The 17,960-nt window shown below is 35.2% G+C and overlaps 1 protein-coding gene across 3 annotated transcripts in view; it reads right to left on the bottom strand.

The window, feature by feature from the left end:
• The window catches only part of NCKAP5 (NCK associated protein 5), a 679,630-nt gene that overhangs the window by 106,590 nt on the left and 555,080 nt on the right, over positions 1-17,960 (bottom strand). For all 3 annotated transcript variants that reach the window (XM_031963671.1, XM_031963673.1, XM_031963674.1), the window contains exons 11-12: positions 7,821-11,584; positions 6,981-7,158 (exon numbers count right to left, since the gene is read on the bottom strand). In XM_031963671.1, the coding sequence (XP_031819531.1) occupies positions 6,981-7,158; positions 7,821-11,584 (3,942 nt within the window). The remainder of the gene's footprint in view (positions 1-6,980; positions 7,159-7,820; positions 11,585-17,960) is intronic.

Here is a 17,960-nt window from a genome sequence, read left to right on the forward strand (position 1 = left end):
TTACTTATATACATGTCTTATTGATTTTCCTCACTGTGAGATCCATAAATGCAGTGACCATGTTAATTTTCTCTTTGAATTTCTCTCTAGCATAGTATCATGCTTTTTAAGTGGTAGAAGCTTAATAAATGTTTGATGACTGAATGAATGGATAACTTTGAATGATGTCTGCATATAAATTTTATGCTAGATTCTATATGTTTCTCCTCTTTGAAATCCCATAAATTTAAAGAGCTTCCCCCAAAGTCACATTATATTTATAAGGTTCATTTAGAAAGAAGAATAAAACACCATAGATTGTGAAGTATTCTTGAAAGAGAAAAAAAAAATAACTTGGGAGTCATTGCCTTTTAATTTATTTAGAAACCCATTTCTTATAGATTACTAAGGGTAAAATATAGATGATTATTATGAGTCAAAAAAGCATTATGAGTTGCATCTTTCACTTTGAGAATGTTGGAGTGATAATGTTTTGCAGATCTTAATAACAGGAGATTGATGTGTAATTGTTGTCATGCTTCTATTTTATCTGTGCTACACTATCCTTATGAGATGGCTCTTTTTTTGCCTTTTATTAGCACTTTGTCATTTAAGAATATAGAATTTCAATGATTAAAGGAAACTAGCATATTATTTGAATTTGTTTTTTTCTTTTTTTTGGCTGAAGCAATTGGGGTTAAGTGACTTGCCCAGGGTCACACAACTAGGAAGTGTGTCTGACTCGAGTGTTTAAGTGTCTGACTCGAGATTTGAACTCAAGTCCTCTTGACATCAGGGATAGTGCTCTATCTACCAAACCACCTAGCTGCCTCCTATTTAAATTTTTTAAAATGGATACTCCATTGACTATATTCTGAATGATACATATATATATGTATATTACTCATGTAGATATACATGTATATATATTTATATGTGTATATATACAAGGTATGTATATATGTGTGTGTATGTGTATACACATACACACACACACACACATATATATATATATATTTTAATTTTTATTTAATAGCCTTTTATTTACAGGTTTTATGCATGGGTAACTTTACAGCGTTAACAATTGCCAAACCTCTTGTTCCAATTTTTCACCTCTTACCCCCCACCCCCTCCCCCAGATGGCAGGATAACCAGTAGATGTTAAATATATTAAAATATAAATTAGATACACAATAAGTATACATGACCAAACCGTTATTTTGCTGTACAAAAAGAATCAGACTCTGACATATTGTACAATTAGCTTGTGAAGGAAATCAAAAATGCAGGTGGGAATAAATATAGGGATTGGGAATTCAATGTAATGGTTTTTAGTCATCTCCCAGAGTTCTTTCTCTGGGCGTAGCTGGTTCAGTTCATTACTGCTCCATTGGAAATGATTTGGTTGATCTCATTGCTAAGGATGGCCAGGTCCATCAGAACTGGTCATCATATAGTATTGTTGTTGAAATATATAATGATCTCCTGGTCCTGCTCATTTCACTCAGCATCGGTTCGTGTAAGTCTCTCTAGGCCTTTCTGAAATCATCCTGTTGGTCATTTCTTACAGAACAATAATATTCCATAATATTCACATACCACAATTTATTCAGCCATTCTCCAACTGATGGGTATCCACTCAGTTTCCAGTTTCTCGCCACTACAAAGAGGGCTGCCACAAACATTCGTGCACATACAGGTCCCTTTCCCTTCTTTATAATCTCTTTGGGATATAAGCCCAGTAGTAACACTGCTGGATCAAAGGGTATGCACAGTTTGATAACTTTTTGAGCATAGTTCCAAATTGCTCTCCAGAATGGTTGGATTCGTTCACAACTCCACCAACAATGCATCAATGTCCCAGTTTTCCCGCATCCCCTCCAACAATCATCATTATTTTTTCCTGTCATCTTAGCCAATCTGACAGGTATGTAGTGGTATCTTAGAGTTGTCTTAATTTGCATTTCTCTGATTAATAATGACTTGGAGCATCTTTTCATATGACTAGAAATAGTTTCAATTTCTTCATCTGAGAATACACATACATATATAATGTATGTGTGTGTGTATATTTATAACTATCACTTTACTAATTCAGCTAACTTTTCTTGGCCAATGATAGTTCTGATAGGAACTTGGGATAATCTTCCTTGAGACTTTAGATTTCTGAAACATTTTGAAATTTACAAGGAGAAGACATAACTGGCTTCAAAACAAAATACACCAATTATTTACTTGATGCTCATACTTATTATTTGTTTGACTCTTGATAAATTAGGTAAGCTCACAGCCTCAGCTTCCTCATTTGTAAAATTAAGGGGTTTGATTTGATAGCTTCAGGTCCATTTCAGCTTTAAATGCATGATTCTGATATAATTCATCCAGAAAATGCTATTCTTTTCCTTTTAAAAAGACTTTTAATTTTAAATGATTTAAAAAAACCAAAGCAATATAACCTTTGCATAAATTATATAAAATCAGAATTAAATGGTGGGTAAATGATAGCATAATTAAGATATAATCTTTTAATCACTACCCTGAAAGAGTAAAGAACCAAGTTCCTCAAAGCATTAAGGGATTTTTCTACATTCTTTAAAATATGTCTATTAATGTTGAAAGTAGATTTACTATTAATATTTATATAAAGGCTTTCTACATGCATGTATCAATAACATATGAAAGTAATTTTTCAGAATAAGATAGACAAAAAGAACTGAAATGATGTCTTTGTTTATGGTTTTAATCATAGGATCTGGGGGAGGGGGACTTAAAGATCACTTACTCTATCCCCTTCACTATATAGATGGGAAAACTGAGGATTGGAGACTTTAAGTGGTTTATCCAAGGACACAGGCAGGAAGTAGCAGAGCTAGAATATTTAAATACAAAGAATTAGGACTTCAAATTCAAATCCTCTTTGTATTAAACTATATTGCTTTTTGCTTTCTTAATTAAAGATGAGTCATTGGATTTTAAAATTGAAATAAGTATGGTGTGAATTGGAGCTTTCAAACAAAACTCATTATGATAAATTATCTGTATCATTCTTTTTAAATTTAAAGCAAGCAGATATAAGACTCTCCTTAAATTTTTGAAAATAAGATCATCAAACTTATATCCCTCAAACTGAGGCAACTTAACTTGATGGTCTGACCCTTCACAAGTTGCTTAACCTCTCTTTATCACAGTTTTCTATTCTAAAACCATCTACTTCCCAGAGTTACTGTGAGAATAAAATGAGATTAAAACATTATATTGTATTATAATTACATTATATTTAAAGCATCATATAATTGCTTGATATTATTATTAATACTATTATTTAGTGAACCTAGTATTGAAATAGAACCATAATCATAAAATGGAAACTCCTTGAAGGCAGAGACTCTTATATTTGTCTTTGTACTCAATGCTTAGCATAATCCCCATAGTGTTGTGGATTTTTTAAAAGCATTTGCCTCAACTCTTGAAATATTACTAAACATCTCTTAGATTGGCTAAAATGATAAAAAAGATAATGAGGAATGTTGGAGGGGATGTGGGAAAACTGGGACACTGATACATTGTTGTTGGAGTTGCTAACAGATGCAGAGCAATTTGGAACTATGCTCAAAGTTATCAAATTGTGCATACCCTTTGACTCAGCAGTGTTTCTTCTGGCCTTATATCCCAAAGAGATCTTAAAGGAGGGAAAGGGACCCACATGTGCAAAAATGTTTGTTGCAGCCCTTTTTGTAGTGACAAGAACCTGGAAACTGAATGAATGCCTATTAATTGGAGAATGGCTGAAAAAATTATGGCATATGAATGTTAATATTATTGTTCTGTAAGAAACAACCAGCAGAATGATTTCAGAGAGGCTTGGAGAGACTTATATGAACTGATACTAAGTGAAATGAGCAGAACCAGGAGAACATTATACACAGCAACAATAAGATTATATGATAGTGAATTCTGATGGACTTGGCTTTTCTCAGCAATGAGATAATTGAGGCCAGTTTCAATGATCTTGTGATGATGAGAGCCATCTAGATCTAGAGAAAGGCTGTTGGAGATGAGTCTGAAGCATTTTCATTCTTTCTGTTGTTGTTTGCTTGCATTTTGTTTTCTTATTTTTTTCTTTTTTGATCTGATTTTTCTTGTGCAATGAGATAATTGTATAAATATGTATACATATATTGGATTTAACATATATTTTAGCATGTTTAACATATATTGGATTACTTAACATCTTGGGGAGGGGGTGGACGGAAGGAGGGGAAAATTTAGAACAGAAGGTTTTGCAAGGGTCAATGTTGAAAAATTATCCATGCATATGTTTTGAAAACAAAAAGTTTTAATAAAAAAATAAAATAAAAAGGCATCTGTCTCTTCATGGCCCCCTTTAGGGCTTTCTTGAAAAAGATATTAGAATAGTTTGACATCTTCTTCAGTTCATTTTTCAGATGAAGAAACTGAGTCAAACAGGGTGAAGTGACTTGTCCAGGGAACATAGAAATGTCTGAGACCAGATATGAACTCATGAATATGATCTTCCTTGTTCCAAGCTCAATGTTGTATCCATTCCACCACCTATCTGTCCTGAACATAATAGCAACTTTATAAATGTTTTTGGATTGACTTGATCATTACCATATTTATAAAGCACTTTCAAGAAGTATAAAGTGCTCCTTTTGTTGCTTGATGCTTGCTTGTTGCTTGATGTTGCTTGATGAAGTAAGTGGTACAAATATAATTGTCTCCATTTTAGAGAGGAGGAAACAGACATAGAGAGCTAAGTGACTATATAAACTCAGGTTGTCTGTTGTAATACCAATTATCTTCCCATTGTTTTTACCTCCCTTCACTAAAGGGCACTTCTTCTAAGAATACCAGAAGTAAAAGATTCTTTGATGATTAGTCCAACTTTCTCATTATAAGGATAAGGAAACTGATTCCTAGTCCATCCAATTCATATAGCAAGTTAATGGTTAAATTAGCACTGGAATTCAGATTTCCTGACTCTTCTTCCAGTGTTTTGTAATTCGGCAACACTGTTTAGCTGTGAGGTCCTACCTCACCATTTATCTGTAAATATGCTTAAAATGTACAACAGTTTTTCACTATTGTTCTAGCACTAGTTCAGGTTGAAACTATCATTACTCCTCTTGGAAATGAATGATATTCATGGATTATCCCACTGAGTTTTACAGAGATGAAATTTAAAAAAAGATAATTTATCTTCAGAAAGGGACTAAATAGGTATTCAGCTTAACAAAGTACTTCATCTACTCTGTATGGAAAAGCTTTCTACATGATTAATTTGCCCTTAATAGCTAACTAAAAAAAATTAACATCCTTATCATTTATGTATACTTGGGTAATCTAGGTACTTCACAGGAAAAATAAGTGTGCTTCTTCTTAAAGATATTCTGAGATCTAAATAACTCTTATTGTTACCCTGAGAAAGGTTGTATGGGGAGAGACAAAAAGCATGGCAAATTACTTCAGCATTAGGAAATAATAAGAGAGTAAAGATGAAACTTTCGAAGCAAAGTACAAGGATTTTTTGTGTTTTTTCCCTTCTTGTACTACTGTACAGTGAAGATATACCCTAAGCTGTCAGAACTATATTAAATGGGGCATAGTTAAATTGAGTGGCTCTGATAAGGACTCCACTGTGCTATCAAAGTTTTAGATCAGTTGGATTGAATTTCTGGCATATTGCACATTTCCAGACTTTCATTCTCTCTTTTTTTTCCCTTTCAGTGACACTACAAGGGCAGCTTTAGATACGCTTATAATTTGTAGTTTTATAATGCAGGGGACATCTACATTTTCAAAGAAGAGATGATACCATGGAAGCCAGCAGCAAAAGAAAAAAAAAGTTTTGCAAAGTACACAGTCTGCATACTGTTTCTGAGAGTTTGAAAAATGACCTTGTATCTGCCTTGAGTCAAGATAGTTATTTGAATGAAAAATAAAAATGTGCATTTGCTTAAACTTAAAGTATGGCTGTGGTACTTTAACCCTAAGAACTCTAAACATCAATAATGAAGCTAATAGGTTTTCCAATTCCCATTATGATTATGTCTGAAACATTCTCCTCCCTTGAAATATCTCCCAAAGAAATGCATAATTGCTTCATATTTCAAATTTCCTCTCAGAAAATGGTAGCAAATGCTATATTTTTATAGCCTTCTTTTACAAGAATAAAAAAAAGTTATGGATATATGCCTTCAATAAAAAGCAGAATTTTTGTAGAAATATTGCAAATCCTTCACAAAAGAGCAAACAAATAGGACAAAATCAATTATTTGAGTAAAAAAAAGACTATGGGCATAGGGTGTGGATACAAATGCAATTTGAAATATAAATACTGGTTAAAGTTAACACAATGGGGAATATATACATGGCTTTTTAAAAGGGAAACTATTCACTGATAGTTTCATACCAATAGTAAGAGATAAAAATTATGTATACAACTGAGTTCTAAATAGTCTTCCTCAAATTTTATTGCACTTCACTGGCTTGAATTGTCATATATGAGTTCCCTTAAAAAAGATATAATGTGCACCCCAAGAAATCAACCATAGCTAATATTCATCATTTACAATTTTCCAGTCAAATTTGCTCTTTTTGTGTTTTTGATGGCAGAGATGATCAACATAAGAATTTCCAGTACAAGGGTATAATTTTAGGAAAGTACATTGGTATCTTTTGATGGGAGCACACTGTGATTATGCCATCACTTTGCATATGTAGTTGGAGAAAGTCCTCACCAGCAGAAACTGGAAGATCATTACAAGTGGCAGCATTGCCCAGTCCATAATCAAAATGCCAGATTCTTATAGTGATTCTGATCCTTCCTTCCCTCCTTTCTTTCCACCCCCAATGTCTTAACACTATATTTATGTTATCAAATGGTTACAGGGCTGTTTGTCTACTTGGATGGAAAGGTCCTATCCTAGCTCAGAACAAAGAAATACAATCAGGTTGATTCATCATGTGAAGGAACTTACCAGGGTTTCATTCGGTGTTTCCATTTCAGCTTTGGTTTTGCTGTTTTTCTTGTGGTTTCCTTGAGTGCTGATAGAGTTGCTGGGAAGAGTGGAGCCTTGAGATTTGCCCTTAGACACACTCCTGCAGGAAACATTATTTGATCCACTTTCTGTCTGTTGTGCTGCTTTCTTATCAACTCTGCAGGTAGAAAGTGATTCCTTTGATAAATCACATTGCCTTTCTTCAATCATAACACTTTACTCATTTCTTAAGTGTTTAAAACAACCTTTCTGTACCTCTTTGTTTCTATACCTTTGTATGATAAATATTTCTAACAAGTTCTCACAAAATCTGCTGCTTACAAATGGTGGTGGATTAATTTAGTTTTGCCTATTGATTTTTTTTAAATGAAGATTGCCAAGGGGGCAAACTGAAAATAAATGTATGTTTATTGTTAAATGCCCCCTTGGCCTAAGGTTAGTAGGAAAATATAATTACTGTTGAAAAGTTACTAACTATATGTTTTCTGATTTTACAATCAATGAGATCAGCCTACATAAAAAATGTATATATAATTGTCTTCTATTTCACGCCATATGCATATATTCATGGTTCCTGGGGTAGGTTGAATTTCTATCAACTTTGATAAAACTTACCATTCTTTAATTTCAAAGATCATTGGTTTGGTTAACAAAGTAACATGGACCAAATTATCATTTTATTACTAACATTTTTTTTTAATTTTAAATTCCTGTTGCTATAAATTTCTGTTGAGGAAACATGTTTCCATTGCATTGACCATCCCAGAAATTTCCTTTCCAGAAAAAATAAAATGAACATGATGAAATTCAATGAGTTACCTGTTTAAAAGTTCTTTCATAAAGGTGTCTTTTGTTGAACACGTGGCAGGACTGAGTCTATTCTTCTGCTCAGACTTCATTTGAACATGAATATCTTGTGGGCTTTTCATATTCCTTTTACTTTTTAAGACATTATCTGGAATATTTCCCACCTCTGTTTTCCTGTTGAATTCATTTTCTGTCTCACACTGCAGTTCAGGCTTTCTTTTGTCTTTCTTTTTCTCTAGTTTTTGCTGTTTGTTTCCAAATCCCAAACTCTTTGCATCTTTCTTTTCCATTTTGTTTTTGGAGATGTCCATTTTTCTGCCACTCAGAGCTGGGAGTTTACTCCTTCGAAAACCAAACCAGCTGGCTATTGAGGGCCCTGTTTTTTGTTTGGCCTCCATAGTGAGAGACTTAGTTTGTATTTGGCCTTTTTCAACATTTTCCTGAATGCAGAGCATGACTTTTTCTTCTATTGTGGGTGGGACAGAAGCATCCTGGCTTAAATCTCCCATTCTAAAGGTATCTGCTGCCTTATCAGGGATTTCTTGCTTGCATGCACTGCTTGCTTCCACTTGTCCCAGGCATTGAATCCTTCTTGGACTTTGAAGGGAATTTGCCTGATCTAAAAGATGACTGGGTGATGAGGGGGATGGAAGGCATCTGTAAGGGCTGTTGCCTGGTTCCTCAGGCATAGCTAGGGTTGGGCAGTCTCCCTGAGAAGATGACCTGTGGGTTTCAACCCTGGATGCACTATGAATCTCTTCTGTTTTGGGAGAAACCCTGAGGGGTAACTTGCTTGGACTACCATGCTGGCTGCTGGAGCTGTTTGTACTTCCATGAGATCCTTGCCGAGAATAGGAATCCTCCAGTGGCTTACCAGATATTGAAAGGTTCTCTGTGGTTGACCCTGAAGCTGTCTTGTTTGTGAATCCATCAATAGCAGAGTTCTGGCGTGTGAGAGAATTGCCTCTGTCAGTTGTATTGGTGATAATTTGAGTTCGTACTTTACCAAGCCCTTCAGAGGCAGCAGTGGAAGGCTTTTCTCCAGAATGAACACTGAAACTTTGACTGCGGGCTTTGGCCCCATTCATTCCTAGAGCTGGTTTTAAGTGGGGCTTGCTGGAAGAGGTGGACCTCTTCATAAATCTGTTTTCTAATGAATCTCCCCTGTCAGCTTCTATATGACAGCTTTCAGGTGACTGTGGAAGAGTGCTCTCTGTGGCAAGTCCTGAAGCAAAACTGCTTTTCATGTCTAAATCTACCATTGACATATTGAGTTCATTACTTTTGGTAGTAATTCTTGTGAGATCTATAGATTCTTCAGGCTTGGACTTGCTTGCTACTGCACAGCTTTTGGAAGCTGCATTGATACTCTCCTTTTCCTGTTTCCCTGGTACAGTGGAACTCTTCCTGAGAAGTTGAGGGGATTTTATAAGTACTTTGAGTCCCACAGGGAGACGGGTCTTAAGCCCTTTGTCATGAGACCCTTGGATGTTGTTTGTGGTATCATGACTTTTGGAAGGTGAGGATGATGAGGGAATATTAACTTGAGATGACACTGCTTCATTCCCAGTGATGGGGTGAGATTTCTGTGTTTTGGGAAGACAGTCACTATATTGTCCTCTCTTTCCTGGGGATGAGCTTTTTGAAGAAGACATTTCTAGTGGTCCACAATCTAAGGGACTATTCTTGGTAGTCTGTAAGCCTGTGTCAAAAAGTCCTTGATTATTTCCAGAAGCTTGGTGATTGGAAACTTTTGTAGAACCTCTCTTAGGGGAAACTTTGGGAGGACCTGGACCAATCATAGCAAAAGTACCAGAAGATAGTTGACTTGCACATTTGCTTTGGACTATCTTTTCCTCACTAGATGAGGGGTGAGAGAAGTCAGGCTTTTTGAGTGCCACAATTGATTTTTTCCCCTGGACTTCAGGTATAGCATGATTAGAAGAAATGACAGCACTTGGGGATGCTTTCAGTGGGGAGGATTTTAGTGTGGCCTTTGCCATTTCACTAGGGATACTGGTTCCTGGCTTACTGGATAAAGGTGGTGAATGTTCATAAGTAGGCCTGATCAGCAGTGAAGCTGACCTGCCTGGAGGAGGAGGGGGAGAAGGTGATTTGGCTATTTCCTCTGGTCCCAAGTTACAGTGCTTATCCTTGGTTGGAGGCTCCCCATAGTTAGTAGGTTCAACGAAAGGTCTTGGCAATAACAGAGAACTCTTAGAACCCTTAACCCAATCACTTTTGACAGGATTTTTTGAGCTATGAGGAAGCAGCTTTGGCTGTTTGGGGATATGGGAATCAGGCTGTAAATGCAAATGATGTACTGGGCTCTGGGCTTTTTGGAACCTGGAGAGTTTTACAGGAGGTAAGGCTGGTGATTTGTCTAGGGCCATGGAGCCAGGAGATGAGACTATAGATGGATCATCAGGATCCGTTACCTTTGATTTCTGAGGCAAAGATTTTCCCCTGCTGGGTATTTTAGTCAGATTTTGTTTGTGGCTTATACCTGTGGATACCAAAGACACAGAATTGCTTCGGTGTGTTATGTTATGTGTGGATTTGGCTTCCTTTTGTCGCTGAGTATTTTCTAATATTGATCTTCCAGGGCTTAAAGACTCTGTGGGCATCACAAGAACACCTGTATTTCCAGTCCCAATGATATCTTTGTGAGTTCTTTTCTCTTTTTCATCTTCAGGTACCTTTAAAATGCTGTAGTCTCTTGTATTCATTCCTAGTTGCAAATTAGTGATTCCCTGAGGTAAAAGTTCAGTGTATTCTGCATTGGGCCCAGTTGGAGCTTGGTTTATTGAAATTTCATCTCTAGTAACAGTGACAACTCCAGTCTGATGTGAGCTGAATTCAATAGGCTCGCCATCCTCAGCATCAAATATTACAGTAATACATTCCTCAGAGGAAGTCTTTTTGATGACCCTCTGCTGTTTAATGAAACTAAATGTCTTTGGCCTGCTATCTGAGGGAATGGGTGCTCGGTTTTCCTCTTTACTAGAAGACACAAATTGAGATTTCCCATGCCCTAACAGCATGTCAAAAGTCTGAGTACCAGGAGTTACCAACAAGTCAGAAGGACTTTTCTCATCACTGCTTTCTATGTGTAATTCATCAAGGGTTTCATAGTCATCAGTATCAGAAAGCTGTAGATTAAGGTCCTTATGACCTAGACCAGGCAGACCTTTTTCTTGCTGCAACTGCATGTTTGTGCATAATTCACCCTCTGATAGGCAGTGGCTATCAAAACTGGTCAGTTTTTCAGGTTTTTCCTTGAAATCAGTAGAGGAAGTGTTTTCTGAAAAGTTTTTCCCATTAGATTCCCAACCAAATAGACTGTCAGAAACACTATGAGTTAACTTGTTGCAATGGAGCCTGTGGTCTTTGCTTGGGATTTCATGAAGCAAAGCTAAAGAGGAAGCTTCATCATCAGTATCGTCATGGGAATCGGAGTCATATGTGAATGCTTGTGTGTGCTCTTTGCATGGGCTTCCTGTTTCTGTTGGTTTACAATGAAGATGCTCTTTATGGCTGCCACATTTAATTCCTGGGGAATAGATTCCTTCATTTGAGTTCATACAATCTTTATAACCCCATTTGGTTATTACAGAAGGTGGTTCAAGCAATACTTTTCGTTTCTGCAGTTTCCTCAGACCTTCCAAAATGTGGCTTTCCTTAATACGTGTTGGAGGTAACTCATCTGCAGGACTGGCAAAGTCACTTGGAAGGGACGAAGCAATGCTCATCCTTTTGTCCCAGTTAATTGATGACTGTCAGGAAAGAAAAAGTTGATATTAGAAATCAGTGAAATAATCATGTTGGAAATATCTTCAAAAGAAAAAAAAAGTAGCCAATGAGTTTAACATATCCTAATGATACACAAATAAAAATGGAAAGAAAATGATCTGGGTGTTCACAGGAAGAAAGGATTACTTCTGTTAGAGTGACAGAGAGGACTTCATGGAGGAGATGTAATTTAAACTGTCTTAAAATTCAAGGAAAAGTAAGAGGGAGGCATTGGAAAAATAGTATGAGTAAAAAGGCAAAAGCAGAAAGGGCACAAGGTCTGTTCAGAGAGTACCAAACAGGTCATTCTGACAGAAACTAAGAAAGAAGGGAGACAGGGACAGAAGCTAAAGAGTCCAAAGGGAGGTTGGGTTCAGGAACCAGTTTGAATGCTAAAATAAATGCTAAAGTGAGGGTTTTTCAGTTAACAATGGGAAACCAATAAAGATTTGTAAAAGCATCTTCCCAAAAGTAAAGCAGACATCCAATACAATTAGTGATCTGATTAAGTTAAACTACTTTACTTCAATGCCTCCCTGGAGAAGAGACTTTGTCCCCAGGAAGAATCTAGTTTGAGGGTATTTACTGTGTACAGCAGAGTATACAGGGAAAGCCTACCACCTATTCTTTTTCTTTTTCTTTCTTTCTTTTTTTCCCCTAAGGCAATTGGGGTTAAGTGACTTGCCCAGGGTCACACAATTAGGATTTGTTAAGTGTTTGAGGCCAGATTTGAACTCAGATCCTCCTGACTTCAGGGCTGATGCTCTATTCATTGCTTCACCTAGTTGCCCCGCTACCACCTATTCTAGACTGAAAGCTTATCATTTCCTTCACTACTTCTTACAATAATCTCTTTGGCCTTTTAAAAGAATGAAATATTTTCTCCAATAAGAATTTTTTGTCCTCGACCAAATGTGAATTAAGAAGAGAATTTTGCCCCTTTTCTCAAAAAACTAAACCTAAAAGAATATGAACACACTCAGACACTTAAAGACCTCATTGAGGTATTTGGCAGTGAATGTGTCTACCTTTTCATTGTGGGACAGATTAAGTTTTTAATGCTTAGTACAGAAAATTAAATTCTATCAGATAACTAGACCCAATCATACAATAGTATGTGCCAAAATTATACACACATACATCCACAGATTCATAGGATATTTATTTTAAATATAAACATACATATGTATGTTTATATTTATGACAACATAGATCAGATCCATGGTCATTGAAATTTCTTTAATAATATTAGGCTTTTAAGTTAGTTTTGAATGTTTTCTTGCATTGAAGGTTCAACTGTAAAAATAACCTATTATGAATAAATTCAGGTTTGTTAATTAAATTATATATAAATAATATATATTTTTTTTAAAAATCCACTAATTCTAATACCAAAAAAGGATGTTGTAGGTCAATATTCTTGGGTGATCCTTTCTATACTCACCCAAATCCTTAGAAATAAGAGGGAGATCCATTAGGGAGTCACAGCTATTATAGAATTACCAGTGAGAAAGTTGTCACAGCTAGGGGATTTTAAGTCTGTCCATGATCCTGATAGTTACAGTCACAAGAACAAAAGGAGATTAGGAAAAAAAAATAGCCTATGAGAGACGAAAAATGCCAGTTTTGTTTAAGCTATGAACTTGCTCATTTTATACTATGCCAATACATCTCTACTTTTGCTCATCCCTTAACCAGTTTAAACTTTCCTTGAAATTCCTATTTCACAATCTCTCTCTCTCTCTCTCTCTCTTTCTCTCTCTTTTTCGCTCTCTCTCTCTTTCGCTCTCTCTCTCTCTCTCTCTCTCTCTCTCTCTGTCTCTATCAGTCTCTCATTTAACTTTCCTTGGAACTTATCATCTTGAATTTAACAAATGTTTCAAAAGATATTTATTAAGTACTTGCTATATGCAAATGACTGCTAGGTTCAGAAGAAACATTTATAAAACAGCAAACTATCTGCTTTCAAGGAGTTTATGATCTATCAGGAGGTACAGTTAACTTTGCATTTATCTAATATGCAATATACTTCATGGATTATTATTTCATGGATCTCATTTCTCCATCTAGGAGGCAATATGTCTCTATGGGTTTAGAATTGATTTCAGTAACATCTAGGAATCCCTGGGATCAAGTATTGCCTCTAAAATGTACTAGCAATGTGACCTTCACACAAGTCTTGAACTCCTAGTTCCTAGGCAGTTCTCTGAGACTATAAATTGTATAGAAACTGCTGATTTGTAAAGGCAGAAGGAATCTACTCATTTGGGAATTCCCTAAACCATGAAATATCAGGTCTAATCCCTACTTTCTATTTTCTTAATTTGATTCCAAGTTCATTAAGGATACATTTTGTATCCTTCTATTCCTTATTTACTTCATACTTATGAATTAACTAACTGAAGAGTAGAGAGAGTAGAAAGGTTGTTGGAAGAAATGAATAGAGTCATGCCATCTACCCTGCTGCTGTATCCTAAGAACTACCATTCTTTGTCTTCTGCCCTGCAACTGTAATCCTCCTATATGTGTTTTTCATTCTCCCTTTAGAAGTTCCCTGAGGGAAGAGTACATCTCACTTTTGCATTTATAGCTACTTGTAGTACTTCACACTGTACCTGGAAAATTCTATGTTTAATAAGGGATTTTTCATGAATTCTTTCTAAAAAACATCTATTAAGAAAGACACTCAATGGTTTGGTAAGCAAGCTTTTTCTCTTTTTCTAGTGGAAATAGATAAGCAATGCTTTAATCTTAAAATGTAGAAAAAGATCTATGGGCTAATTTAAGCAGATATACATAGTTCTTGCAAAAAAGATCAAAGGAGGGGGAGGATTCCAGGAAGATGACAGAATAGATGGTAATTTCAAACTCTCTAGATTTCCCTCACAAATAAACAAATTTGTGCCTTGGGGAGAATGTAGACTGGTGAAAATCAAGAAGACCAACTTGGGGCAGAACAGGGGTTGGACTGCTTGAAAGTTATGATTAAAAAAAAGACCTTGATATAAAATGCAAGAAATAATCCAAGAAAATTGTCCTGGAGTGATAGAAAATGAAGGGAAAGTAGAAATAGAAAAAAATATACTGATCATCACCTCAACAAGATCCTTTGTGGAAAACACATAGGAATATTATTGCCAAATTTCAAAACCCCAGATCAAGGAGAAAATATTGTAAGAAACAAGGAAAAAAAAACCAAATCAAATATGCTGGAGCTACAATTAGAATTGTACAGAATTTTGCAGTAGCCACAATAAAAGACTGCAGGTCCTAGAATCATACCTACTGACAATCAAAAGAACTAGGCCTGGGGCCAAAAGTATCATGTCTAGCAAAATTATCTATAATATTGAATGAGAAAAAATCGACATTCAACAATCTTGTAGATTTTTAGGATTTTTTATCAACCAAACCTGAACTTAATAGAAAATTTAATATATAAGAGTCAATATCAAGGATCAATTTCAAGGAATTCAACATGAACAATCTGTGTTTTTTTACATGGGAAATATATATCACATGTTTAAGATTGATATCAGCATTAGGATAGCTCAAAAGAAAGAGTGTAGAATTAAGGTAAAAAAAAATAATCATGTTGTATAAATGAGGTGAGGAGGAAGAATAGACAGAAGCATTAGAGGGGGAAGCAAAAACCTACTCACATTGGGAATGGGTTAAATAGACAAAACACATATAAAACATAAAGGATTTAGCACCCTCCAAAATTTATAAATAAATAAGGGGGGAGAAATGGGCAGATGGTGAGAGAAGAGGGCAGGGAGGGATCCAGGGGTGGAGAGAGATTAAGTAATAGCAAAGCAAGTTAAGCAGAAGAATTAAAGCAGAAATAAGAAAGATATATGTATGTATTTGTGGGATATGGGGAGTAGATATATGTATATATCTACATATGTATACATAAATATGTCTTTCTTAACTATAGCCTATTTGGGGATGATGGGAGGATGAAAGGGGAAAAAAAGAATAAAGAAAAAAAAGATGTATAACAGAGAACAAAAGAGCAATTTACCTGGAATTAAAGAAAAAAGGGACACTCGTGAATATATTTTCTTCTACTAATATATATTTTCTTTAACTGATAATTTGTTTTTATATATTTTTGAATCCTCCCTGATGTTTAGTTAGGTACATGATAATGTATTCTTTTGGTTTGTTTTAATTTTGAGGGGTATTCCTTTTCTGTTTTTCTTTTCTGTTTTTTAAAAATAAAATAAATTAAAAAAAAGATCAGGGACGTGAGTAAGGTAGAAAAGGGAAAAGATAAGGAGAAAGAAGTGATGAATCTAGAATCCTATTAGGCAATTCCATTTGTCCAAATGTCCATAAGAAAGAAGATAGAAATGAAAATTATAGTTCTACTCTTCATTTGCTTGGAAGAAAGTATGAATAGGGGCAGTGTTTTGAGTTGATCCCAAAAGGATTACTTAGCTTCCCAATCTACCACTAACTCTGGCAAATCTTTCCAAAGAACAGTTGTATGTGTCCTTGGTCATATGAAGGACTTGGGGAAATGAGGAGAATCAGCACTTATCTATCTTCCTTACTAAGAAAATGACTCAAAATATATGGCTTATCAGTCATAGAATAGTGGTATCACAATCATGACTCAAGTCTGATATGTTTCATACTCTTATTCTATCTGCCTCTACACAATACAAAAATAATTTTACAAAAGAATAAAGAAAATTAGACTGCCTGACACTATGTCTCTGTATTCTTGTATGTGTGAATACTAGACTTTTTTCTGATACTTTCTTGGGCATATTGGACAATATGCTTGTGATGTTACAAACCTGCAAGGAGGGCCCTTAAATGATATTAATAGCCTATTTGATGATAAAATGTATGAAGTTTCTTGAAAATGTTCAAATGGGCTCAGGCAAGATATCTCTTTTGAGCCTTAGAATCTGCTCCAAAAAGTGGTATTGCTCAGATAAAAAGAATGGAAGAAAGGAAGGAGAAAGAAAAGAAGTGAGTAGAAAAGGCAGGCTCTGGTATGGCTAAATAGTTCATGAAATCACCTGAGAGATAGAAAATATCACTAATCTTCCCTTTCCAAATTGATAAGACCTCAGACCCTCACTGTCATCATTTGGATCACTGAACAACTACTTGATGGTAGCAATTTTGGTAATGCATTGGATATAGCTCTGCATTAAAAATCAGATCATAAGAGGAAAAAAGCTTTAATATTCAGGCTTAAAACCTTTTCCCCAGATCTTGATCATATCCATTCAGATTATGGTATGTCTAGCTTTTGATATCTATTTTCTAATAGTTACAGAAGCAAATGTGTTCTTGTGGCTTATATACTTCCCATCCTTAAAGTAAATCCATATAGATGAAATAAAAATTCCCCAACATCATCAAGTAATATCTTCCACTGTGGCCCATTTTTTCCTTTTCTCTATTTTCTTCCTATCTGGAAAATAGCTATTGCAAATAGAGTGGATTAGACTTGCCCAATGGGAGGCTTAAAAGTAGACAGTAGCAGAATGTCATGAAAAAGATGCAAAATTGTTAGCCCCCAGAAAATTATTCTTAAAAATAAAACAAAGGGGGGGAACTTTTTTTAAATTGAGCAATTGTTAGCATAATATACTTTTAAAAATTCTTACAAACACATCTCTAGGTCTTTTAAGTATTTCATATGAATTGTGTGAATTCATTTACATGAGTTGTCATTACAAAATAATATGACTGATTTAAAAAAAATTAGTTTATTCATCCAAATAAGTCATGCCCCTTTCAATGTATTTACACATTTGATTAATGATACTGTTCTTAATCAAACATTTTTAGAACTCTTTCTTTAAAACTGCCATCAGAATATTTCTTCAAAGGTAGCCAATATCCATCCTCAAGGAATATATTTAATTTGAGAAAAGAAAAGAAAACAAAAACTATTTGGAGCCATCTGGAAAGTAAAGCAAGTCAACCAGATAGAGAATATAGGTTTCAGTTAAAAACTGGTATACAGCTAAAAAAAAGTGAGAATATTTTTCCTGGGTAGCTTAGAAACTGTTTCCAAAGGCAATTCCAAAAGATTTCTTTGAATTTTTTTTTGTTGTTGTTGTAACAAATAGTAGTATCCTTGAGAGGCAGAGCCAAGGTTATAATAGAGGCAGGGACTCATCTGAATCTTCCCCAAGCCCATTCAGATAACTTTAGGATAATGATTCTAAACAATATCTAGAAATCATAAAAAGAGGAAGGTAAACATTTTCCTTCCTAAGACAACTTAGAAGGTTAGCAAGAACATCTGTAATACCTGGGTAAAAGTAGAGAACAGACTAGCAGGCCAAGCCAGTACAGACTCAACCCCAGCAAACCAAGAAT

Source organism: Sarcophilus harrisii, chromosome 3, assembly GCF_902635505.1.
Source record: "Sarcophilus harrisii chromosome 3, mSarHar1.11, whole genome shotgun sequence".
Classification (NCBI taxonomy): Eukaryota; Metazoa; Chordata; class Mammalia; order Dasyuromorphia; family Dasyuridae; genus Sarcophilus; species Sarcophilus harrisii.